This window comes from Ambystoma mexicanum, chromosome 14 (assembly GCF_040938575.1).
Source record: "Ambystoma mexicanum isolate Mex_15411 chromosome 14, UKY_AmexF1_1, whole genome shotgun sequence".
NCBI classification, from domain to species: domain Eukaryota; kingdom Metazoa; phylum Chordata; class Amphibia; order Caudata; family Ambystomatidae; genus Ambystoma; species Ambystoma mexicanum.
This window is the reverse complement of record NC_090940.1, coordinates 664893662-664920482: the sequence shown is the minus strand read 5'-3', so window position 1 is coordinate 664920482 and position 26821 is coordinate 664893662. Positions and strand designations below refer to the sequence as shown.

Sequence of the window (26821 nt, the reverse complement as noted above, 5' to 3'; positions counted from 1 at the left end):
ATCTAGGGAGATGACCGCACTGGCAACTGGTTGACTATGGCCCTTCTCAATTGTCAATAGCAGGCGTCCATGTTATCCGCCACTGCCCTACCAGAGACAAAACCTACCTGGTTCTCATGCACCAGAGTCGAAATGACCTTATTCAGGCGAACAGCCAGGATTTTGGCCAATATTTTGCAGTCACAGTTGATCAGACTGATCGGCCGATAATTCTCGCACCTTGTAGCAGATCTGTCTTTCTTTCTCAGCACCGTAATCAATGCATGTCTCATTGTATCTGGTAGGGAACCAGACTCAAAGGCATCATTAAGAACATCACACAGAAGCTGTAGTGCGGAATCAGGGAGGGCTTTATAAAATTCATTAGGGAGACCATCAGTGCCAGGTGATTTACCCACTGACATTCTTGAAATTGCATGTTGAACATCATCCATTTCCACTTTCCCTTCCAAACCTGCCGCCTCATCCGCCGTCAGACGAGAGAGAACATGAGAATCAAGGAAGCTGTCAATATCTCCATCTGCACAGGATAGTTCAGAGGTGTAAAGTTTTTCATAGAAGCCACGGAATGAATTGTTAATAGACTTTTGCTGTGTCTCCAATGAGTTATCAAGACCTCTGATTGCGGCAATGAAGCGATCGCTGTCAGCCACCTTCAGCCGATGTGCCAGTAACTTCCCCGCTTTCTCACCATTCTCAAAATAGTTAATCTTTTGTCTAAACAGTGCATATTCAACCTGGCTTGAAATGAGCTTATTTAGTTCATATTTAGTTTTTCGCAGTTCATTTTTTGTATTTTCATCTTTGCTTGCTGCAAACAGAACATCTAGGCACTTCGCTTCAGAAGAGAGTCTCTGAATTTCTTTAGTTCTCAATTTTTTGTCCTTGCCAGTTTTAGAAATCAGCACCCCCCTAACAAAACATTTTAGTGCTTCCCAGACTGTTGATATTCGAACATCGGCAGTTCTATTAATTTGGATGAAGTTGTCAATTTCCTCTGCCACCTCTTGCCTAATCTGGTCATTTTTCAGTATATAAGAGTTCATTCTCCACCTCGGTGATTTAATCAGAGAGTACTGTATGGACAATTGCAACGAAACAGGTGCGTGATCCGACAGGGCAATAAGTCCAATAGATGAATTATAGCAACTTGAAGTCACCCGACCAGAGGTCAGAAAGAAGTCAATTCTAGAATATGTGTCATGACACTGTGAATGAAAGCTATAATCTCTGTCCGACGGGTGTTCCAGCCTCCAGATGTCAGCCAAGTTGAATTCCCTCATTAAATTCTCCAAGGAACGTCTACACCTGTGCGGGGTTCTAGTACAATCCCCATTTGATCGATCTAAAGCAGAGTCCAAGACCTGATTAAAATCACCTCCAACTACGATCGAGTCCATATTAAAACCTTGAAGCATTTGAGCCACTTCATGAAAAAAGATCGGATCATCCAAATTTGGTGCATATAGATTGCATAGCAGAATGTCCACACCTTGAACCCTCACCAGAACACAAATAATCCGTCCTTCTTTGTCTCCTTTGCTTGTGATGACTGATATAGGCAGATTCTTTCGGATAAGAATAGAAACCCCTCTTCTGCTAGATGAGTAATTCGAGAAGTAAGTATCCCCTACCCATCCTCTTTTCAATTTTTCAGCTTCAGGGTCTTCCAAATGCGTCTCCTGGAGGAATGCAATGTCACAAGAGTTTGAACGCAGGTGAGATAGAATTTTAGTCCTTTTCACCACATTGTTGAGTCCATTAACATTCCACGAGACAATATTTAGATGATCCACAATTTTAGTACCCATGGCACAATTCAAGTTACGAGACATGTTCTAGCATATGCAATTACAGTCAAAGAACAGAATAGAAAGATAGAACAGAAAAAAGAAAAGAAAGGAAAGATAAAAGGTTAAGCACATGCCCAGAAGGGGCAGTAAACCACTAGAATATACTAACAACGGTAACATGTAGATGGCACACTGTACAGGTACAGCAGCAAGGTAACTAAAGGTATAATGTCGCAAAACACCAAACTTTCAGTAAATTCCAAACCCAAGTCCCCACCCCCCACCCAAAATTCCTACACAATGTATAAAAAACCATAACACAATGTCCGTGTACAACATGGACAACCCAACCATAGTAAAGAAGCAGAGCATAAACCATTACCAATCCTCTGACTAACCCCTCCCACAAATTATTACAGCATGGCCACTACAGTCAGCAACAGAATAAAGAGTCCAAGTCAACCCCAACAGAACTATATGGCAGGAAAGCTACTATGCACAAAAGACATATTCATCCGCATTCGAGTCGAGCAGGCACACCTTCCTGTCCTGAACCACAAGTTCTCTCCCCCGCCGAAGTCAACCTAAAATAGCGTTTAGCTAGTCATGTACTATGCTCCCGTTCACATTGTAATCTCTTTCGTAGTTGACCAGACACACCCGACTGCCCGACACAATTGTGGAAAAAAGTCCAAATACCCCAGTGAGACAAGAATGTATGACCCAAAAAGGAAGATGGAGGGCCCCAATACACCAAGGCAGAGGTAATTGGTAATTGAGAACACGTGTAATACTCATACATCCCGGCGTACTGCAATAGTTCTTTCATAGACGCCATGTACATATCAGGTACATTAACCAAATGGACCATAATGTCCTATCCCTTCCAATATCCTGCAATCGTACAGAAAGCCTACCAGATCAGCAAAGACACAGAATGCAGGAACCAGACATAAGCCCACTTGAATTCTATCCACAGAACTGAGGCAAACATAAAATTAACCTAACTTTTTATCATCGGATGGCTTATTCAGCAACTGGGTTTCCATCAATCATTACGCATATCTTCATGCACCCAGTAATAAGCACCACACCTTGGCAGAACCAACACAATGGCCACGTCTAAATCACATAAACAAACACCTCTTACCCTTAGCAGGTCCTGCCAAGATGTAGGCAAAACATATAATTCAAACAGTGCATTCAGTAAGGCTTTTGAAATTTCTTGAGGTAATGGCCTCAACAATGAACATATACAAACTACAGACATTGGCAATATCAAGGGATTCATACTGACCACTACCATCAAATATCTTTAACTTGCTCTTTACGAAATCTGGGCATAGCTCTCTATAGGCAGGATGTCACGTGAATGCACTGTTGATAACGTTTTGAATTGAGCATGCAGGAGAATGAATTATATCTGAAAACGTCTGGCACAGATGCACACTAAAAGTTCAAAACCATGTCAATTCCGCCACAGCACTCACCACTAGGCGCAAAAATACAGGTCACGCTAGATCCGACAGTACTGTACACGAGATATAGTGCACAATCAGACCGTGATGTATTACGTGGGTACGGCAACATATCAGCGAGGCTCCGGGAGGGTTCAATCTTCTCGTGGCTTTTGCTGAACGGCCAACACTTGAGTTTAGACACTGTGCGTGGCGGGAGTGCCACAGTGGGAAATCCACCCTGTATTTTCTTTGCCCCTACTTATTTCTACCGTTTCCCACGCCCCAGTGCTATGCATGCCAACTGCCTGTACACAAGCTTTACTGGGGAAAACTTGTAATAGCTGAGGGCATTGCGGGGAAATCAACGACCAAACCACAGCCTCAAAACCCAAAATCAGCAGTAGCCTGTGGAGATGCATTGGCGTTTTAGGAGTAAGATTATGTCCCCATCTGTCTCTGAGATTGGAATACCATCCGGCCTCGTATCTTGTTTCATGAAACCCCAATTAAGGTCCCCTTGCACGTCACCCCCGCAGCGCGTGCCCTCTCTTAAACACACACACAAAAAAAAAAAAAAGGGACCTCTAGTGACCTGATGGTGCTGCAACATCACGCGAATCCCATAGCATGGGATGCGGTGACCCGCGAAAACAAAGAAAACAAAGAGACCCTCCTCAGTAACACAGTGAGACAATAAGATATTAACCAACCTTATGCTCACATCCACGACGTGCCATTGTGCCATCCAAATACCTCGTGCAAGCTGAAAGTGCACCTCTGCCATACCAAGACTCCAGGCCGAAAAAACATCAGACGGCCATCCATCGTAAAACGTTCCCATACGCTCAGCCTACGAAAGCGTCACGCAAGGGCACGTCTAACGGTGCTCTCCTCTAATGACAATAATGATAATACGAATCATACGGAGAGAAAAAGGAACACATTCAAATGCGCGCGCCTGCATCCTGACAGTTAAACGGTATAAATGAAATAAAGCCTTTAAACAGTATCTATATTTATAAGTATTTTATAAGTATTTTAAACAGTAAAATAGCACGAATATAACTGAAACTCAGAACAATAAATGTAAAAGCAAAGAACAGAGATAACCAAACGGTGACAGACAAACGAAACCTATGGGGGTGAAGACATTTTAGGTGGCAAATGTTGAAGCCAAGTGCATGCTTGTTCAGGGTTGTCAGTAACCTTTACACCATCCTGAAGGAATAGTTTCAAAGTTGCTGGCCTCATCAGAATTGTTTTAAATCCACGTTCCTTAGCCAGGCGCTTGGCTTCAGAAAATGCTTTCCTTTTAAGCGCCACCTCTTTTGGAAAATCGGGGAAAACATGAAAACGTTTCCCCTGCCACATTAGTGCATCCTGCTGCCTTGCCATGTAGAACACTCTTTCTTTGGTGGATGTCCGTGCAAATTTCACAATGATTTGCCTGGGTTTCCCTTCCTCATTTCTGCCAGCTCTAAAAGTTAAAAGGACTCTACTCTTTGACTTGTTGTTTTCGAGGTGGTTTCTTTTCATGTAGTTCGCTAGGTTCGTTAGCTGGTGTTGAAGCCCAATTTTAGTCTGGTCCAATAAGATCAGGTCATCTGCATACATCAGTCTTGACACACTGACTTTGCCTACTTTGGGAGGGAAGGATCTGATTTTGTTCTGAGGTTTGAAAATCTCCCAGGAAGGCGATGAACAGCATTGGGGCGAGCGGGGCAGCCTTGTTTGACCCCACGCTCCGAATGGATGATGTCTGAGAGCAGTCCTTGTTGACTTGGATGGACGCGCATGGATGTTTTTGTGTAGAGTGCTATTATCGGCTCGAGTATTGCTGGAGGGCATTCCCAGGTTTTTAATTAGGACCACAGTTTACTGCGGTCGACCTTGTCAAAGGCCTGCGACAGGTCCACGAGTGCCAGATATACCTTAGGTGCGCCAGACTTTATATTTTATTATATTCAAGAGCAGTAGAGTGACCGCCGTGCTGGCTTACTTTAGAAATCCTGTCTGTAATAAATCGGCGCCCTGAGATCTTCTTGCCCATTTCTGGAAGTGCGAGAGCAGGAGCGTTGCAAACATTTTGCCAATGATGTCGAGGAGTGCTATAGACCTGTAATTAGCCGGATTTTCTCTGCAGCCTTTTTTGTATATAGGGACGACTACAGCTTCTGTCCATGTCAGGATTAGCTTCACATTGGTCGAAGATTTGACTGATTACTGACGCCCGCTCTTCTGGGTACCTTTTTAAGACCATGTTTGTGAAGCCTTCTGGGCCTGGGGCTCTCGAGGACTTAAGTTTTGCTATAGCTCTTATGTCTCCTTCATCTGTCAAGGACACCCAGGCTGCCTGACTAGGCTGTGTGAAAGTATTTTCCGAACGTGACGGGGCCGGAACAGATCTGTAAAGTAGCTGTCCCAGTTTGATTCGGAAACAGAGTTTGAAGATGGAGCTGCTTTCTGGCCCTTAACACTTTTGAGAAGGTTCCAGAAATCTCTCGGTTTTTTTGTTGGTGGCCAGGGTTTTCAGCATTGCTTCGGCATGATTCTGATACAGTCGATCTATGGTGCTTGATCCAAGATTTATAGGTTGTTGCTTCCTTGTAGTATGTTGACCATGCCTCTTCTGTTTGCCGGACCAGTGCAGTTCTTTTCAGGTTTCTCAATTGTCGGCGTTGGAGAACGACCTTTAAGTCGAAAGTGTGTTTGAGTGTGGCTTCTGGTTAGTTCTGGCGAAACAGACCCTATGTGCCATCAATAGGGGCAGGTAATCAGGTCTCTGGGTGTCAGACGAGAGTGCCTTAGTTACTGGTGCTGAGGTTAATTTTTCCTTTATTGCTCGTACATTTCTTGATGTTGGGCGCATGCAGGTTTACTGTTTGTTTGGTTCCACTGTCGGCACATAGATTATTTTTTCCGGATTTGTCCCCACCTAAGACATCATTAGAAGATTGTGGTTGCTTTCACTGGTTCTCTCTGGACCTCAAAGGAGGCTATACAGGGCATCCGGGCCTGTGTTATGAATATATAGTCTAGGGTTGCTGAAGACTCTTGCCTTTCCCATGTTGGAATCCGCGTCTTGCTAGCTTGAAGGGAGGCCACATTATGGAAATTTCTGGATTTCATTAATTTGGTCCATGCCTGGCCTCTTTCGTCGGCTGATGAACGCAATGAAGAAGTATTGGAAGATGTGCCTAAATTCACGCACTTGGCGTTCACGTCGCCACAGATAATGTATGCAACGTCGTGGTCCATGTAGATGGTGTCAATGGCGTTAGCGACGGACTTGCAGAATGCTTTGGTGGTAGTTCTTTGGGAGTTCCAGTATAGGTTAATGATGACCAGGTCCGAGGTGGTCCATGCGTTGGACCGTGGGCTTAGATGGTAGCATTAAGTTAAAATTGCGAGCATTCCATGGGATTCCATTATTTTACTTAGTTAGGCCTGAACCTGGGCGAATCGCTATCAAGAGGCCTGATGATGGTCTACCCATCAGTGCCCTTGATGCCGGTGACAATTCTACGCAAAACCCGTCCAAGGAGGGTTTGTCCACTAGCCAAGTTTCTTGGAGGCATAGAATGTCGAAAGCCCCCAAGTTTACGCCTCTAGGGTGGGTCAGGTGTCTATGCCCGCTAGCATTCCAGGATCCCATCGTCCTCTGTTTCTTGGCAGACAGTAGTTTGAGCTGTTTAAGATGACTAGGGGATCTTGATGGTCGCTGCTATCTCCTCTGGTTTGGGACAAAGGTGTCTGTTAGCCACTTCCATGGGCCTTTTACAGTGCTTTCGGTATGGCGTATTTTGTAGTGACGGTTTTCTGGACGGATTAGACTGTTGCCATCAATTCTGTTTGTAAAGATCTTCAGTTCGAGATACGTAGTGCAGCTTTGTTGACGTTTTCCTCTTAGTTACTTTGATTCAGTTTGGCTAGTGTGTGACTTCTGTATTTCCAAGAGGTTAAAACCCAGGCTATATAGGTCTTGGGCAACTTTGTCTGGGATTGCGCGGATGGCTTTGACCCTTATGTGCAAGTAGGCCTTGGCTTTATGATCCCTGTGGTATGGTTCAATCGACTGGAAATCTTCTGTAGTTAGGTGTTGAAGAGTGCGGACTTTGCTCAGAGTTTTTAAAACGTTTTTTCTGTTCAGTACTATGTAGCCTTCTTTGCCCGAGATTTGTTCGAGCTTGAAGATGCAGGTTTCTTTCAATTTTTCATCAATCGTATTTCTACCTGTCTTTCCTTTGTTGTCCGTTATTGTGGTGTTGGCCCGGTGATTGGGTAATGGTTTGTTAAATGACTCCAATCAAGCAATCCCACTAAGTCAGTGCCTGGTCTGGGATGCCCAAGGGAAGCCCTTGTTTATATATTTTTATGTCCAGTTTGTGTACTCTGGATGACAACCCTTATATAACACCCCTCTCTTAGAATCCCCCTGAGCCAAGAAGTAAGTTTGTTTTGCAAATTTAAAAGGTTTATTTGAAAAATTAAACAATAGATATATATCACACTTTTATAATAAATTATTTGATATCACACTTAGACATATGACAGTAATCAGCAATAGGTAATCCTACAGTGGCACACTTCTTGGTTACTGATGAATAAGAACAGGGGACTAAGGTAGCAGAGAATGCTTTATATGGTTCAAGGAAATGCAAGGTGGGACGGAATGCAACAGAGAAATAATTTGATATGACTTCAGCAAAAGATAATGATTACTTTTCTCTGACAATTCACTCCCTCCCCCTACGCAATGTAAGGAGATGGAAGTAACACAGTCTTCCAGAATACAATCGCAGTACAATCCGAATTCAGTTGCCCCCTAGCAAGTTTAGATCACAAGGATGATTTTAAACCCAGGGAAAGTACTTTAAATGTGGTATGCAAAGAAGGGAAAATATGCTAAAATGATTTTAATTCCCTCTAGGAGGTTCAGGGTGAGTGGGAGATACTTTAAATCAGTTCAGGCCAGCCCTATCAATGATTCAGGGATGGTTATCAAGTTGAAAACAGAATTCCGTGATGGAAGCAACAGACAAATGTTTTTACACGTGGCTGGAATGAAGCAAAATGTCAAATCGCAGCAATTTAGTCACGTGGGACAAACGGTTCCGGAGATACGGACGATTTTGTGAAGGTAGATTCTCGAAATGAAATTTTAAAGTTCAGAATGACAGTTGACAGTTTGCAGCTTTGAATCAAAAGAAGGGACACGATTTCTATGATGCAGTTCTCAATAGGTTAAAATAGTTTGAATATCTATGTACCATTTTTCTAATATTATATGTCCAGTTAACATATTTTCTGTAGCACCAAACCATCCGATCCCTGTCTTTGTAAGATGTCGTGTCCACTTATGACAGAATTCTCCCCTTTTCATCCAGATAACGACCTCTAAACCTTTCTAGATTTTACACAAATGTGCACCAGGGATATGGGTTTCAGATGATAAAGTGTCCGATTTTTAACATGCATACATTTGAAGTACCAACCTTTTTTCCGCTACTATCCCCAAGAACATACCACAGAGTCCTAACACCTCTTAAAATGTGCACAGAAAAATCACAAGAATATTTATATCATTTTTACAAGTCTGCACTATGAATTATCCATCTTTTAAAAATTATGCTCTGGCCCCGAGGGGTGTGGTTTTCCAAAGCACATGGTGGAATTTCTGGTTTATCCACTTCCCCCAAGCTCAGCTTGCTCACAAATGCAGTGCCCCTCCCCGTTTCCTTCCAAGAGGAAGCCATTTACGACCCCCCTAATTTAACATTTGCCTGGGCCAAGGACAGTGCTTGGTTTAGTTTCCTGCAGTCCCCAGGTGCCCCTCCCCTAATTCAATCAGAGAGGTGTCATCTCCTTTTGGCAGGGGCAGCAGAATGCAGCCATGCCTGGCAACACAGCTGCTGATCAAGTTTCAACTCCTGTCGGGGGTAGTTGCCGGGCAGAATTCACTCTCTTCAAGCCAGGCTTCAGCCAAATGTCACTTTGGTTCCCAGTTTTCTACATTCAAACCAAACTTGCAATTTTTACACATGCAGCTAGAATGCTGATTCTAAGTTCAAAACTATGACATTTAACAGTTGCAAACAATGTGACACTTAACAGTAGGTCACTCATTTATTTTAAACATTTAGATGTCTTTCAGTCCAATTTCACTTGAGCTGCTGACATCCACAGCTCAGCCAGTTTTGTTATGAACATTGTTTTGGGCTCTTTCTCTTTCCAGATTTAGTATGCACACAAGAAGACATTCTGCCAAATGTCTGCTGGTGTTCAGTGAGATTTTTGAATATATTGCAATGTTTAAAATAGGCATTTTTAGCCTCTATTTCAGAGAAACAAAGGTGATTTCAAAGTGCTTTTTGAGCCAACAGGCCCTGCTGTTTTTCATTGGGCACCACCTTTTACCCATGGCGCTTCCAGTTCCTCACGCTCACACTGGTGGGTGGCAGGTCAGGCGACCATTTTGTTGTGCGCAAAGACTGCGCGGTTGTCCAGGATTCTGGTGCAAATGTGGGCTTTTCCACCCTCTTGGATTTACTAAGCCCACAGCACCAAATGTTGCAGCATAATAGTCCAAACGTGGGTCATGACACCCAACAGGTTGGTCCTTACCGGGGTAGGCTATTTTAGCACGATCCCTCCTTTGCTTTGGTGAGGCCGATCGCTTAGTCATCTTTTTCTCAGCTTTTTCACCTCTAGCCCTGCTCAGAGAGAGCTTTCGTTGGACTGGTGAATCCGATTCATCAATTTGAACTGAGTTTGAGTCGTGCCACGTGGAAATGTGTGCGGCAGAGGGAGAGTGGTATGTGTCATTTTGCCTCCATTTTTTCAGTGCTTCTGGAAGGGCCTCCGATGGGTCCCAGTGTTACGACAAGTTCATCAGTTTGCTGGTGGACTGGAATCGTTCTATTCTGGGTGACCGCACTGTTTTGGGAGGGATTTGAAATGAAGTGCTTGTCCTGTTTGGGCCTTCGTCTGTAGTTGCTATTTTGTTTGAGTAAACGACATGTCTGTTCGAGCAGGGCATGTGACGATTTTTCACCTATTTGTTTCACTTCGTTAGTCTCATCTGATTGCTTCCTCTAGTGTTGTTTATTTGTCTGTTGCTGGTCTTGTGCCTCAGTTGCTAGCAGCCTCTTTGTTGAGGCAGGGGGTTTTGATACAGTTGGGCGTATGTTTGTTTTGGTGAAGATAGGTGCCAGTTCACACTGTGTAAGATCTGTACAGGTTTGCGTGCCCTTTGAGGTTGAAATGGCAATGGAAATTTTTTTTTGAACTTTTCTTCCAAGTGTGACGATTTTGGATTCGAGCAGGGTATGATGCTTAATAGTTTTGGATTCGAGAGCCGTTAAGTAGCCTTCGACAAAGATCAGTTTAGAAGTCATTGATCATTGAAGTATTGTCTTTTAGAAAGTCATTGATTGCCTCCGTATAGTTTTCCAAAAGGGGCTAGTGCAATAGTTATTGCTGACATTAGTAAAAGTAGGTCCGTTTTTTACTTGGGGGTGGGGGGAGTCCTTTTGAACAGACAAAGGAATTTCGCTAAGTCGTCTATTTTTAACCAGAGTATGCGTACAAGTTAGCCCCAGGTGCTGAGGGTGTCGGTCCGGGAATGTTCTCTCCGGTGAGGTAATGAGCTCATGTAATGGCCTGACCAGTGACCTAATTACCAGAGGATCCTGAGGCTCTGGGGCTTGGCCCCCTGGATTTTCTCGGCCCCCCCCCCCTTGTAAGTGTGGTTTGGCCCCCTTGTAAGTGTGGTTTGGTCCACGCCAATCGTTCTCCAGTGGATTCTCTGACTTTTGGTATCGTGGCTTGGGTGGTTAAAGTTGCAGTGGCTCCTGTCCAGGTATTTGCTCCCGAACCTGGGCAAGGAGGTGCGCGGTCTTCTGCATCTTCAATGTTCAATTCTGAGGTACGTTTTAAGCAGGGTTGTTTTTGAGGTAAGTTTCCCAGAGGATGTGGCGGTTTGCTCATCCGGGGGCACTGTTTCCGGTGCCTTCATTTGAACTTGGGCATTTGGAGGTGAAGATTTTGGTTAGGCTGAAATGCGCTTCTGCTTCGATCTGTTTTACGTGATTTGTTCACGGGGTGAGTCTCTTAGATTGCCTCCAGGATCTCAGCATCTGACAATTCTGTGTCGCGGTCAAATTTCCTTTTGTGTTGCTTGATGAAGTATTCTTTTAGGGAGGCGGAAATCAACGGTGTTGAGACATTTATTCCCTCCCGTGGATTTAGTGCCCCCCCCTTGCAGTGTTTTTTCATATAGATTCTGTTTGCTATTGGCTTTGATGCTTTCAGGTTGACTTTAGAGTTAGTTCCCTTTAAATTTGTGTTTGCCGTGTCTTTGCTGATTTTTGTTTTCCTTTTTTCACTGGGCTGGGAGTTTGCAGTCGGATTTGGAAGTGGGCAGTTGGACAAAGTCCTTGTAGGTTCTCCATCACTTTCTGGGCTCACTGCGATGGCGTGCTGGTCGTCCTGCTTTTCAGCGTTCGTCCTAAAGACCTTGTCTTCTGAGTTTAATGATTCCTCTACTATGGATTCTTCTACCGGTCTTGAGTCTGTAAAGTCAATCTTTATTGAATGATCTAAGGTAGTTTTTGGTGACATAGTGCAAGGGGTTGGCTGCGGACCACAATGAATCTGTGCTGTTATCATGTGTGCCGAAGAGAGATTGTTTTGCAGAGGCCTTGCCAGGTCAAACGTACCCGCACTAGGAGAGAAATGAGGCCACTTCTTTTGGGTCTCCGTTGCCTCGATCAGTTCGGATCCCCCCGCCCTGTCAGACTCTCGAGTCTGTCCTCAGGCGAGGCGCCACTCGCCATGGCGGTAGACGGGTCGGGGGCCGAGGTTCGAGGCAGCGAGGGCGGGACCCGCCCGATGACTGTCTCGGATTTATCTGGAGTGGGTTTTAACGGGACCCCGCCTGAACCAGATAGCCCCTCGCAAGGAGTATACACAGCACTCCGAGCAGGGGGTGATACTGATGGTGCTGGTAACTGTTCTGGGGGGCGCATCCACGGCCAAAGCCAGGGACGGATCTGTTTCCGTATATTCCTGGGAGCGGGAGGATTTATCCATGTGTGGTGCGGACGTCTTACCCCTTCCAGACCAGGGTTCAGCTACAGGTTTACTGCTCCTCAGGCAGCGTTTCCCTGACTCAGCTTCTGCCCTTGAATGCTGGTCAGTGCTCAGAGAAGGTGGGGCCATCCTCGCCTGGGTCTATGCAGGGCTGATAGGATTGCGAGTTACTTGTTCCTTAGTTCCTCAATCCACGGCTTGACGTGATGCCTCCCTTGCGGGGAGCTCTTGGTGAACGGGAGTGGCCGCTTGACGTTTCTCGTGGACTCCGGACACACCGCGCATGCGTGGTATAGATGAAGGCTGGAATAAGAGTTCAAAGAAGTAGAAAGTGGACCGGACCAGGTAGGTAAGCAGGTCCCAAGAAGTCCAGATGGGATCCACTGTAGAGCGGTTCAATGGCAGTCTGTCCTCTCTGCCTCTCACCAGACACACAACAGTTTTTTTTTTTTTTTAAAGTAATTTTTTTTGTTTTTGTCTTTCTGTTTTAGTAAGGCCCTTTTTATTTGAGTAGCCTCCACTAGGACTGTATTTCATGGTCGTAGCTTGCTCCAATCTTGTTTAGATCAGCGTTTTTCACACCCCTGCAAAAGTTCACTAAACACCCTTGAACTGTGATCACGTGTCTGTCTTACTTTGATACCTTGCCTTCCTTACACTAACGACTAGATAATATCCACAGGAGATTACGTTCTGCTGCTTTACAAGATTTTGAGCCTCTCCGAACTGCCTTTTAGACAGGGTTGCATTTTGGATTTAAAAAGCCTTGCTGTGTGAAGAAACTGCTTCTAGAATGTTAAGCTCTGCTAGTATTTACCTAACAACTGTATTCCTTCCAAAAGACCATATCTTATGTGGTTATGCTGACTTAATACAACTACCGTATATTTGTGTGTGAATGCGTGTTATTACTGATTAATACAGTAAATGTGTTTTGGTTTAATTTACGAAGTATTTAAAAGTATCTCTTGTGTCAATATAAATCTATATTTTAATATACATTTGTGTTTCTTTGAATTGCATTACTAGCTAGGTTCAGTGTACTTGCCTACAGCTCACATCTTCCTCTTATGATGGGCCCGACTGCTCTGCCACTCCACCAAGGTTCCATGAGTATTACAGATTGATACTAAGAGTTGGGGGGGGGGGGATCTACAACCATTGGGATAGTTTTGTAAAGTTTACCTCCAAAGTGGACTTTAGGAAAACTCCCTTAACACAGGGTTTCTCTAATTTCTGGGTCCACTACTTCCCTTTTGGATGTTCAACTTCTTAGGCACAGTTTGTGCAGCCACCCTTAATATATTGCATGTGCCAATATTCACTTATTTTTCATTCAAGCAGTGCAATTCTGTGTGGGTACAATATTACATGCATATTAACTACTGAGGAAACCAGCCTCTATACATGAATTGAGAAATCATGAATTCCTCTTACAGGTAATGAGAGCAGATATACTGGTGGTTGGCGCCGGAAAAGCAGAAATGGTGAAGGGTGAATGGATAAAGCCTGGTGCTGTGGTCATAGACTGTGGAATCAATCACGTTCCTGGTAAGAGTGCTGCTTGCTTTGTTTAAAAAGCACATAATCATTTAGACCGTAATTCAATGTTGGTGATTGTTGGGGCACAAGATGAGCAAGGTACCGGGCAATTTTTCTCCTTTACTTTTAAATGAGGCCCATGCTCCCAACAAAGAAAAATCGTGCATTACCGTTTATGCCGCCTGCACTTTACAGGTGATGGGTTCAGACTTGCAGCAAAAACTGTCTCTTTCCCACTTAATTTACAGCAATTTCTAGCTCTAAAGAATGTTTAGCTTACAATAAAAATGCTTGTTATTTTATGAAAATATATTTTTACTTGTTGAAAAATAGAGGTCGGGAAACTGATACTTTTTTTTTTGCCCCCGGAAAAAGTTACTCCATCTCTCAAAATAAGATGACTGCTCGTACCAGACTCTTAAGGGGACTGTAAAAAGAGAATTAGAATTGTTTCCTATTTTGCTAATTTGGGATTTTGCGACTTTAGCTGTCCCAAAAACCTACTGTATGCACAGTAGTTTAAAGGCCTACTTATTTCTAAATTGCTATTTATAAGCAATAAGTTACTTACTTGTAACTCCTGTTCTTCAGCATTGGTATCTTTCATGGATTGACATGCTGTTTGAGTATTCCCTGTCATCAGGCTGGGAATGCCTGGTCACATTAAAGCAGTTTAACCTTAAATTTGTAAACTGCTTGTCACCTTAGTGCTCCATAGGAGTAATGTTGGGTCATACTGCTATAGAAGCTTGCTAAAGTCAGAAATGGAACACGAGTAAAGCAGCCATGCTAAGAAAATGGACGTCGGCATTGTGTAATAGTAAGCAAGAAGCCTCAAAGGGAAACCAGGCTGTAATGCCGACAGGCACTGGAATATAAATTCGGGCAAGAGCAAAGGATATTTGTTTGGCTCAGAAGCAAGGGTGCCGCAACATGAGTTACTACATGGCTCGAAAGGAGTTGAAGAGGATGTGCTATGTACGCAGGACCTAGATTTCTCCTAGATTAAGTGAAGGAGTGAACATCTGCGAATGACAAGTATTGTTCAATTAAAGATGCAGAAAGCAACCAAGTGGCCAGAGGCCAAGGAGAGTAGTAGCACCCAATATAATTGAATCAAATAACATTAAATTGAAGGGCAAAATGGACAAAATCATGGTCTCCTTACACGTGATTCAGGACCGCAAGACGAGGCCTATTCCTAGCCTAACGCATGCGGAGAAGAACGGGAACAACGGCCAATATCTTGATAAGTGCCCTGAAGAGCAGGGTTATGGAGGGGGGGTCCAAGGCTCTTCATCGCCTTTATTGACCTAACCCAGGCCTTTGACTGAGTAGATAGATCTTTATTGTGGGCAAAACTAGAGGCCTGGAACTGCCCGCGACCGCTCTTGGAACCAATCAATGCCCTTTAGACTGGCACCAGTATGAGAGTGCGACTAAACCAGCAAGGACTCCTCATCTGAGAGACCCACGCTAAGAGGAGTCGAGCAGGGGTGTCCTTTGGCCCCGGCGCTCTTCTTGGCCTTCATCAGGGACATTAAAGATTTGGGCCAACCTGTTAGATGTTTTCCATCGAAAATGGGCAAAACTCCTATAAATCGACTACTATATGAAGATGACCTAATCCTCCTTCACCTCACTCCTATAGGCCTGCAGCACCAATTGAACAATCTTCAGGAGTACATATCCTAACAACAATCTGGAGATAAATGGAAAAAAAAACAATTTATGGTCCTCTCGGCGTCTACAAAGAAAAAGGAAAAAGTCGCTTTATGGTTGCCCGGCCACTCGGTGGAAAACGTGAGCGAGTTGAGATACCTTGGGGTGATCTTGGATAGCTCCAGGCACGAAATGGCCATGCAAGAATGTCTGAAAGCAAAAACAAAAAAGTTGGCGGCCCAAGGCAAGGCGATCGACAGAAAATGTGTCTGCTTCTCGTTGATCCCAGTCTTGGACTTCTATAAAATAAAGGTGGTGCCAACGTTGACTTGACGGCGCGGACGTCATGCCCAACTTGCCAGTGTCACTTTGGCCGAAATTGGAAGCTCTGTTTTGGAGATCCGTTCTTTGCCTGCCAAATTCCACCTCAGTTGTGGCAATTAGACAGGAATTCAGCCTGATGTCCTTGGGAGCAACAGTCAAAATAAACACCCTCATGCTCTTTCGAAAGTGCAGAATGTCCAAAGAGCCGTCGATCTACAATCTGATACTCAAGGAAAGCACGTGCGGAAACAGCAAGATGCTCAATTCCTGGACCAAATCAAATCTAGACACGTTACTATCAATTGAAAGTGATGAGGAGACTTTACACACGAATCATGTAAAAAATCACGAAAAAAACTAAGACCTCGATTGGATACGGACCAAAGAAGTAGCCGCTAATAACAAACTGATAAGCCATCTTCCCCACAACATCGGGAAGTTAAATGAATCACAACCCTACATTAAGAAGTTTCCATCTAGACAAGCTTGTGACACACTACTGAAAGCTAGACTTAGTTTGGAATAAATTAATGAAATTCTGGCGATCAGAGGTTTGTCAAAAACAAATGTGTCGCTTCTGTAACCTTCCACCAGTGAAAGAGTCCATTCGCCATTTGCTTCTTTCCTGCACCAGGACGCAACAGATTAGATCTATTTGAAACCAATCTTTTCTGATCATGCACTACGACCAAGACACTTGCTGGGACAAAATGATGGGGGGGCGACAGAACATCATGGCTGCTGGCGACTTTCAAAATCCTCCAATATGTGAACACCTCGCTCCTTCTAATTAAGCGGCCAACAACTCAAACACAGAAGTGAATGTTTGTTTTTTTTTTTTTTCCCCAGAGTTCACGACGAAGCAGCAACGGATTCTTCTTCTTCTTTTTTTTTTTTTACAAGGACTTTCTTTAGATTACGTGGTTCTTTTCTTTGAACTATACGGCATCAACTGTCTTCTACTCATTTTTGTAAAAATCAAATTGATTAACAAAAAATAAAAAAAATGTGTGCAACTGAAATGCATTGAGTGTGTGCGCTTTAATCTTTTTGTTCACCAGGTTTCCTTACTTTATTGAACTGATAATAAAGTATTTTGCAATATTCTTTGAGTATGTCTGGTTATTTGAGCATGAGATTATTTATTGTGGTAATCCCATTTGACACTTGGAACGCTCCAGGTGCTATTGCACATTTGGTAGGTGTGGATGGTTCAGATCAGAGACTCAGATTCTTGACTACTTCCACCTTCAGCCGGAAGATTGAGGCGAGCTGAAGAATCGTGTGTAAATCAAGACAGTCTGCAGTTGCCTCTTTGAAGAAATTCCTGTCCGGTCCCCACGGCACCCCCATGCCCCCCCCCCCCGACTGAAGGCATAGTGGTCAATTGGGGAGGAGTCGATACCGGGAGCAATAGACGCAAGTAGAACACTGAAAGTGGCAAATAAAAGGACCGGTCAACATGATTGCATCTGCTGCGGCATACCATTCAAAACTGCTCAATGCAGCCAGACCCTTCTTGTCGAAGCAGAACTGCCTCACCATAACAAGGGCTATAATTGGGTCCCGGTTGGACTATTGCAACGCTCTCCTAGTAGGCACTTCTGGTAAAAACATAAACTCCAGACCATACAGAACAATGCCCTCCGGGTCGCTACCGGCATCTCAAAAAGGGAACATATCACTGCTACAATCGAGACTAGTCGATTGGCTCCCCATCAAGGAACGCATCACCTTCAAAACTCTCACCATCACACACGTCTTAACACTTTCCCCCCTGTACCTTTCCCAGAGATTTACTAAACCCCTCTCGGACAGACCAACAAGAACGGCCTACACTCACATGGTCACCATTCCTAAAACCCTGAGGATGCGCGCAGGAGGTTCTAGCTTTCCTTTCATCGCTGCAACTCAATGGAACTCCCTACCATCGCAGGAGCACAATCGCACAGAGCCTTCAGGAAAGCCATGAAAATGCTGTTTGTGTCAAGGGGCCTCCTAGATTCCGGTTGCCTCCCATCACTGCACCTATGCACTGTAACCTTTTGGCTATTCTATGAGTTATGACTTACGCAATTCTTCATGTACCTGTTTCCTGTTCATTATGCCTAGGTTTTTGCTCACTGTAACCCACGGGGAAACCTTTGTACCATGTAACTAAGACACCTGCTTGCAACATTGCCTCGGTGTATATAGTAAGGAAAAGGTAACCGGATTGATTTAAGAAGAGCTACCTCGATACCCATTCTCAAGGAGATGGAAGGGAACACTTCACACTCCAAGATTGAGTATTAAGATGGGGATTCCTCCGGCAAGGCCAAAGAAGGTTGCGTTTCAACACTCTAAAATGGAGATACGATACTTTTACTAGATATAAAGGGACATGGTAGTCAATGCTAAAATTCACCAGGTGGAGGTCTCCGTCAAAAATAAACGCACTCGTAAGTGAGTTTAACAATCATTTATTGCAATAAAACAAAGCTTCCGCGGAAGGGCCGACACGTAGCATCAGAGGGATGCTGCTAGTGTGTGCTGTCAGTATTACGGTGAGCATGCTTTTTATAGGGAAATGATTACATTGAGTCTTATGCCTGGCTCAGAACCAGACATTTCCAAACATACAAATTCCTGTCGAACACTTTTGGCTGTATTCCCAGATATTGCGGTGAGATTTTACAAAGGCCGGGCATCGCAAATGGTCATCACTCATATAACTTATCTAAGCAAGTCATAATACGCTTCAGGATGCAGATATAACCTTTGACATGTATGGTCGTACAACAAGCTAATTCATCACACTTGACACGGGGGGAATTTTGCAAGCTACACATATCCTGTTGCTGTAGTGATAATGATGTCCATTTATGGGCTGTTTGAACAAAAGCAGGACATATCTTTTACAGAGTGACGCACTAGCGCCTGGAACAATCCCCTTTCATACACATTCCAGAGAATAACAAAGTCCGTACAGATGGGTTTGTGCTTATGTTCCCAGGAAAGAGCGAGGTTGTCGGACAATCATTATTTATAAAAGAGACCCTAGGGTCGGCGAACACATGCTGACCTGCAAAGCTGTGGGAGGGAAGTGTAAAGTGCTAACAGACGCTGTTTATGTAGCTTCACAGGAAAGGAGAGCCGGGGGACATTCCTAAGTCTATGAGTAATATGCGCTCGAGGCGAAAACCCTGGGCCTCGTGTATGGACACAAAAGCAGTTGGTTTAACATGGACATAATGCTATAACATGGACAATGTTTTAAGTCTTTCTGAGGCAAAGAAAACATGGTAATTACATTATTTTGGTATTTACATGGTTTTTATTAGTTGTGAAAATTTAGGCTGTAGACTGGAAATATAGAACAATACTAATAACTTGACTGTGTGACCCTAAAAATAAGCGATTGGCTTCAATCGTAGGAGGGTAATGGTTAAGGAAAAAAATTACAAGAAAAGATTCTTAGATGGTCAATAGTAAAACGGGATAGTGAGAATCAATATGAACTGTAAATGGGGGTTCCAAGATGGCCGCCAGCACTGAGTAGACGTGCTGACTGCATTCTCCGGTCCCCCGAGTGATATGAGGTGCCCTCCACCCCATATATTGGACAAATAGCAGGATGAAAAACCCGGAGGACGCGCCCCCGCCAGGAGGAGGCGAGTGGAGCAGAGCGAGACCCGTTGAAAAGGACCTGCCCGAGTGGGAGAGTGGCGCGTCTCCCTGAGGCGCGAAGAACGGTCGCCCGGGCCGCGGGGACGCTGCTGGAGCCAGGTGTGGAGAACAGGGCCGCAGGGTGCCCAGCCAACAGTATTGTTTTGCAGAAAGGACGCGGCGGTCGCAGGTGCAGGCCGGCTGTGAGGGGCCCTGAGGGGCGCGGGGGTTTGGGAGGCGAGGAGGCGTCTTCGGCCGGGCGGACAACCGGCATCTCGCCCGAGGCGAACCAAAGCAGGAGGTGAGAGCCAGGAGCGGGGAGGAGACACCCGGGCAGGGAGCAGCAGGCGAAGCGGCTGTCCTGAGCGGGCCGAAGTTGAGGAAAGTGAGAGGACTTGAGAAGGTCGCTGGCGAGGAGGTGGTCCAGGAGCAGGATGGGGGAACCGTCAGAGTTTTCGCATCGCTCGACTCGGCGGGGAACGCCTCATTGAGTGGAGGGCTGGAAGAGCAGTGGGGGGGCACGCATAAAGGACCATAGACACCCGGCAGGAGGACCCAGTAACGTAGGCTAAACAGACGGAGCGCTGTCTCTGCACCCCCGCCTGGGAGCGGGGAAGGGGAGACGCACTGCAGACAGGGAGCAGGTATGCGCATGTGGATCGGAGGAATTTTCCTACGGGGCTTCAGAGGGGCCCCAGGCCCGTGGGCCTGAGGAGAGGACAAAGAGAAGCAGAACAATGAAGGTGATCGGCTGTGTGTCACACTTGGTCAGGGTCCAGACCACGATGAGCGGTGAGCATTGCCGCTACTTAATCAGGAACACGACCGGCCAATTTTGGGTGCAGTAGAGGCCTGAGTGGGCCTGTAAGGAGAGACTCCCCTGAGGGTGCAGCGTGCTGGAAGTGGAGGGAGTGGCTTGAGAAGCGTACTGGAAGAACTAGAATATAGGGGACAGAGCAAGGCCCTGCCCTACATCTGGTGGCACTCTGCAGGAGGGGAGAGAAGTGCGCCCCCCAAGGAGGAGAAAACGCGGTGCAGAGTAGGATGAGTTGGAGATCAAGAGGGTGGAGGATGGCCACGAAATCTAAAGGAAAAGGGAGTAAACTAGCCCATCCTCAAGGTGACAACTTGGGCACCCTCCATGCTATGTGGGCAGCACAGACCTTGAAAGATGGATTCGGGGGCAGCCAGGAAGAGACTAGAGAGTATGGTCCCTGGACACTCAAACTACTCGTCTCTATTGTCAAGGCAGGAATTTCTAGGGGAACTGCACGCCCTGCAAACTAACCTGGCCAAGACGTTTCAAGAACAATTCCAGATTATGTGGGCAGACCTAAATGAAGCGCTGGGGGGAGATCAGGCAGGAGATGCGACAGCTGGGAGAGAGGACGGAGGTCCTTGAAAGGGGCCTTGAAGAGGTGGATAAGGACCATATGGACAGTAGTGAAGCTATCAAGAGGTTGGACACAGCGACTCGCAACTTGGAGATCCAGATGGAGGATATGGAAAATAGATCCCGAAGGATCAATATTAGGGTTAAAATGTTACCGTAATCCATATCTGATAAAGACTTGAAAAAGACTGTTCAAGAGATATTTGCGGAAATTTTGGGTGAGACACTCTGAGAGGGTCGAGTGGGCGGATGGTCGAAGGGCAAACGGCAAGGCCTCGAGACGTTTTGGCTACCTTTGCCAGATACGCACAGAAGGAAGCAGTTCTCAGAGAGGCAAGGAAGAGGGAACCCATCATGTTCAAAGGGCAGCAGATTGCGCTTTTCCAGGACCTGGCGGCCAGCACTCTTATTAAGAGCAGGCAGATGAGTCTGGTGCTCGGGACACTGAACGAGAAGGACATCCGGTATAAATGGACCTTTCCATTTAGCCTAGTTTTCGAGTGGGAGCGGTGCCAGAAAAGCATAACCTCGGTACAAGAGGGGATGGATTTGCTTCACATCAAGATGGCGGAGAACCCTTCAGGCCCGGACACTCTGGGTTCAAGCAACTGGGCCAGGACAAGACCGTGGGAGTGGAAAATGGTCGGAGAGAAAAGGAAAAAGAGTACGAAAGAGGGAGGAACGCCACGAAAAGACACTCCGAGAAGGAGACCTAAACGAGCCTCAGGCATAAAGTTGAGTAGGAAGGGGTGGTGGGCCGATAATGGGAGAGATGGGGATGCAGGGGGACCGGGAGGCAAACATTTTGGGAACGGACAGGGCTGGAATGCCTGAGTTAGGAGGGAAAAGTGGATGAGAGCGAATCGTCGTCTTTGTGGAAGGGGGGGGTGGAGGGTGGGATGGGGGAGGAGGCATCGGAATTTGGGCAATGGGATTCTTAACCAAATGAAGAGCGATAGGGCTGTGGCGCGGGCCAAGGGACACTTAACGGGGAGCACACCCTCAAGTGGATAACTCATAATGTAAGGGGGCTGAATACCCCTCTCAAGAGGAAAAAGTTGGAGCTTTTTATTAGGAAAGAGGGGCCAGAATTCATGGGGCTGCAGGAAACCGACCTGTTACTGAAAGACCAGGGGAGGTTGAAGCTTCAGGGTTTTGACCAGATCCTGCACGCATCCAGTCAAAGCAAATCGAAGGGGGTTGCGTTGGCCATCAGAAATACAGTTTGATTCAGTCGAGGAGGTAATAAGGGATAAGGAGGGAAGGTACCTGGTGGTAAAAGGGGAAATATCAGGAGGTCCCCTACACGATAGCAGTTGTGTACGCACCAAATGCGGGGCAGGAACAATTTTTGCGGCGAATACTGAAGGTACTGGAAGAACGAGCCGGGGGCCAGATAGTATTGATGGGAGATAGATATAGATATATATATACACTCTCGTGGAGGGAGCTGAAGGGGGAGGAAGGCTTCATATTGGGGGTCCACGGATCTGTCGAGAATTGATTATATATGGGTCTCAGCGGGGCTGGTGGGTAGGATTCGGGAAGTGAGCACGAGCCCAATAGGGATTGCAGATCATAAAATAGTGGCAGTTATTCTGGACATGGGACACAGGAACAAGGGACTCTGGGGTTGTAAATTCCCGGGACCCCTCCTAAGGGACCTGGAAATTCGGAGGGAAATTGAGGAGAGGATCAAGATTTTCTTTGCTATTAATAGGAAAGAGGATACCCGGGAGGATGTAAGATGGGACGCCTTCAAGGCCACTTTCAGGGGGGGTCTTATAGCATTAGCTGCCCACCGCGTAAAACGAATGAAGGCATTAGGACAACTGGAAGCTGAGTTGGAAGCGGCCAGGCAAAGTAGGAGAGACTCCGTCTAGGGCGGCTATGAGGGACTACAGGAGAGCAGCAGGGCAGCTAGAAATCCTTTGAACCAAAAAAGCGGAAGGGGCGCTCTTGGCTGTACGGCAGAAATACTACGCCAAGGCGAATAAAGCAGACGCACTTCTGGCGTGTCTCCTTAGGGGGGCGACATCGATAAATGCTATTACAGCACTAAAAACCACCTCAGGAGAGAGGGTTACGAGGGACGCGGACCTGCAGGAAGTATTAGCAGAGTATTAGTCCCTATACACACCGCAGAGTAAGCTGCAGGATGGATTCCTGGGGAGGGTGCAGTTGCCGAGCGTTGGGAGGGAGGCCCGTGAGTTCCTTAATCAGGAAATTACAGAAAAGGAAGTGTGAGGGGTAATTGGGGATTTACCGGCAAACAAGGCCCCGGGCCCGGATGGGTATACTGCAGCCTTTTACAAGATGTTTGTATCACAGCTGGCCCCGCAGTTGACCTCACTGTTTAACACATTCCGACAGACTGGTAGGATTGCCCTGTCCATGGAGGAAGCTAAACTGACTCTGATACTTAAGCCAAATAAGGATCCAGAGGAAAAAACGTCCTACCGACCCATCGCGTTAATATAGACGCCAATATATATATACAAAGATTCTCGCGAACAGACTTGAAATCTACCTCCCTCAGTTGATACACCCTGATCAAGCAGGTTTCGTCAAGGGCAGGCAAACATCAGATATTAGACGGGTTGTCCACCTAATCGAAAAAGTGCAGAAAACGAACATTGCTGCGATCCTATTGGCTTTGGATGCTGAAAAGGCATTTGACCTTGTGGAGTGGTCTTTTCTGTTTCGAGTGATGGTGAAAATGGGAGTCCAGGGGGAATTTTTGACGATGGTCCAAGCTAACTACCAGGCCCCCTCCGTTAGGTTAGTGGTTAACAGGTCCGTATCGCGGTTGGTACGCTTACAGAGGGGAACAAAACAAGGCTGCCCACTATCTCCCCTACTTTATGCGTTATATCTGGAGCCTCTTTTACAGGCAATTAGAGAGGCGGAGGAAATATGGGGCATCCCCTTTGGAGGAGAGCAGCAGAAGGTTGTAGCATTCGCTGACGATATGTTACTTGCTTTGACGTTCCCGGCTGCTTTGATCCAAGCTAGCGCGGACCTGTTGAGGGAGTTTGGGGAGGCCTCAGGGTTAAAGATTAATGCTGGTAAATCCGAACTCTTAAACCTAACGCTGAAGGCTCCGGAGCGGGACGGGTTGAGGGAGAACACTCCTTTTATTTGGAGCCCGGGGGGAGTGCGGTATCTGGGGGTAAGGATAACAGCACACCTTACGGGTTGGTATTCGGCGAATTACCCCTCGCTGCTTGGGGAAATTAAGAGAAACTACCAGAGATGGAAAGCCCTTAGAGTCTCATGGTTCGGGCGGATAGCCGCAATTAAGATGGTTACACTCCTGTGACTGTTGTATTTTTTTCCAGGCAATCCCCCAGCCGATTCCACTGGGGTTTTTCAAGGAGCTGGGAACGTTGACTAATTAATTCCTATGGGAAAGGAAGAGGACCAGGGTGGGACAACGTTTGCTTATGGCACCCAGGGGGCGGGGGATGTCGCTACCAAATTTTAGGTAGTATTATGAGGCAGCACAATTGCGGGTCATCAGGAAGTGGCTGAGAGGTTAGGAAAGTGACCAAGGCAAATTGTGGGTGAGGATGGATCGAGCGTGGCACATCGCGATGGCTGCCAAAAAGCATAGACCTAGGAACTTGTATGAGAGCTCCATCACCAAATTTATGGCGGATGTATGGGATAGGTTAGCGAGGTCCAGGGGAATCCATTAATTTCCATCACCCTTTACTCCTATTTTTGGTAATGGGGAATTTACCCCGAGACTGGAGAACGGGGCATTTAGGCAATGGCAGGAGGGAGGCTGTAGGAAATTGTGCGATATGTTCCACAGTGGGGAGATCTTGTCTTTTGAGGATTGTAAGTGGGAGTTCGCTATACACGAGGGAAAGAGGCTATGGTATGCACAAATACAGCATTGGGTTTTACAACCAGAGATTGGAACAGGAGCCACCAGGGAGCCGACCTGCTTTGAGTTTTCTCCTGACCAATGATGGAATAAAGGGACTAATATCTAATCTATATAAGACCCTAGAAGAGGGAGCTGAAGAAAATAGATGGCCAGGCATGCAGGATTGGGACCGGTTCCTGAGAAGGGAATTTAATAGGACGGAGTGGGAAAGATTGTGGAGGAAAATACCCAAATTGGCGAAAGCTTCCCAGCTGCAAGAAACATGGTATAAGGTATTGATCGGGTGGCATTATACGCCAGCCCGCCTCCAGAGAATATATCCAGAAACCTCGGGGAAGTGCTGGAGGGGTTGCGGGATGATGGGGACGGCGGTACATGTCTGGTGGGACTGCCCCAAAATTGAACCATTCTGGAGGGGGGTCCGGCATGCGCAAAAACAGACCTTCGGTCCGGGTGATGGAAGAACACCGGCCCAGATCCTCCTAGGCGTCAGGTGTGCCACTGGGGTGGGAGAACCCAGGACAAAGGAAAAAGCTAAAGTGATACTGACGTTGGCTGCTATGATGTTAATAGCCCAAAGATAGAAAAGTCCTCATGTTCCAAGACTGGCTATGAAAGATTTGGGAACTTGTGGCCCTGGAATGGGCAACATACGCCTTGGACAACAATGTCCAGAACTTTGCCGTGGAGTGGGGGGAAATAATGTCTTTCCTTAAGGACGAATTTAGGGTGATGTGGTGTCTGCAGCGCCTGAGACTGTTAGAATCCCAATAAATGGGGAGGGTGAGCCCTGGACAGTCTGATTTTTACGAAGGGATGGTCCGATGCCTCGGGGGAAGGGTTGGGGGGGTGGGTTGGGGAGGGGAATGTTTTCTTTTTCATGCTGTTGCAAAATTCAATAGAGTTTTAAAAAAAAATATGAACTGTAAATGGAGAAGCTAAGAGAATATTGTGTAGGCTTGTAAATTGTTTGAAGAATATTTTTTTGGGAATGGGCGACTAGGTGCTTGCCCGAATTGATTGGGTTATATGAAGTTTTGTGAAAGGAGGAAGGAATAACGTGGATATAAGTGATTAAAGTAGTAGCAGAATAAAAGATCCGGTAAATATTGACAGTTAAAAACGACTTTTCCTCGTGGTTGACATTCCCTGCTGCACTTGTGCAAAACATTACTGAGGTCCACACCTAAGATTGGGAGATCTGCTGAATGTGTAAGTCACGGCTGACAAAATGTTCATGCCGTGGCCTCAAGAGGGTTATCTATCAAGAACAGTATTCCAACACATGACAACATACTTACATGCTGCATATACAGGGAAATAGTTAGAAAAGGGTGAGCTATGGAAAATATCGGAGCGAGAAGACCCGCCCGAGAAGGAGTGGATGCTTAATCAGCATGAAGGGGCTCAAAGCCCTCGGCTCGTCTTCTCCTTCTGAAGACAATAGTACAACCACTGAGAAATGGGGATTTTATCATCTAGAGATGTTAAAAGCAGCAGCAGGGTTGTATAAATCCAATATATGCACCCCCCTCCTACTTATAGTAGTGAAGATGGTACAGAAGAAAGTAAGATTACAGAATGCGAATGTGTCAGGGCGTAGTAATATATGAGCAGCAGAACGGATAGAATGATTGAGATAGAAGAGACCAAGAGACAAAAAGAGAGAAAAAAGCTAGTGAAGTGACAATTTTACAGTTTGAGTGGATGGGAGGACAGATATTACATACATTAGACTGAAAGGGTATTGATAAGGAAAGAGGGGAGCAGGAAAAGAAGGCAAGGGAACTGAAAAAGGGCATACAAATATGAGATGGAAAAAAGGGGAAACTAAAGGAATAACTAAGAAGGTATGAAGAGCAGGTAAAGGACAGGGAGATAAAATATGGGGAGAAGAAGCCGGTTGAAATGGAAACCGATTGGAAGAAAAGAAGGAAATGAGAAGGAGAAATTACTTAACATCTTTCCATGGATTGTTCTCCCGCAGATTCATCATCTTGATAGATAT

The 26821-nt window shown here is 45.8% G+C and overlaps 1 protein-coding gene across 2 annotated transcripts in view; it reads left to right on the top strand.

Moving 5' to 3' along the window:
- Positions 1–26821, top strand: part of MTHFD1 (methylenetetrahydrofolate dehydrogenase, cyclohydrolase and formyltetrahydrofolate synthetase 1) — a 517055-nt gene that overhangs the window by 91956 nt on the left and 398278 nt on the right. For both annotated transcript variants that reach the window (XM_069638218.1, XM_069638219.1), the window contains exon 8: positions 13786–13897. In XM_069638218.1, the coding sequence (XP_069494319.1) occupies positions 13786–13897 (112 nt within the window). The remainder of the gene's footprint in view (positions 1–13785; positions 13898–26821) is intronic.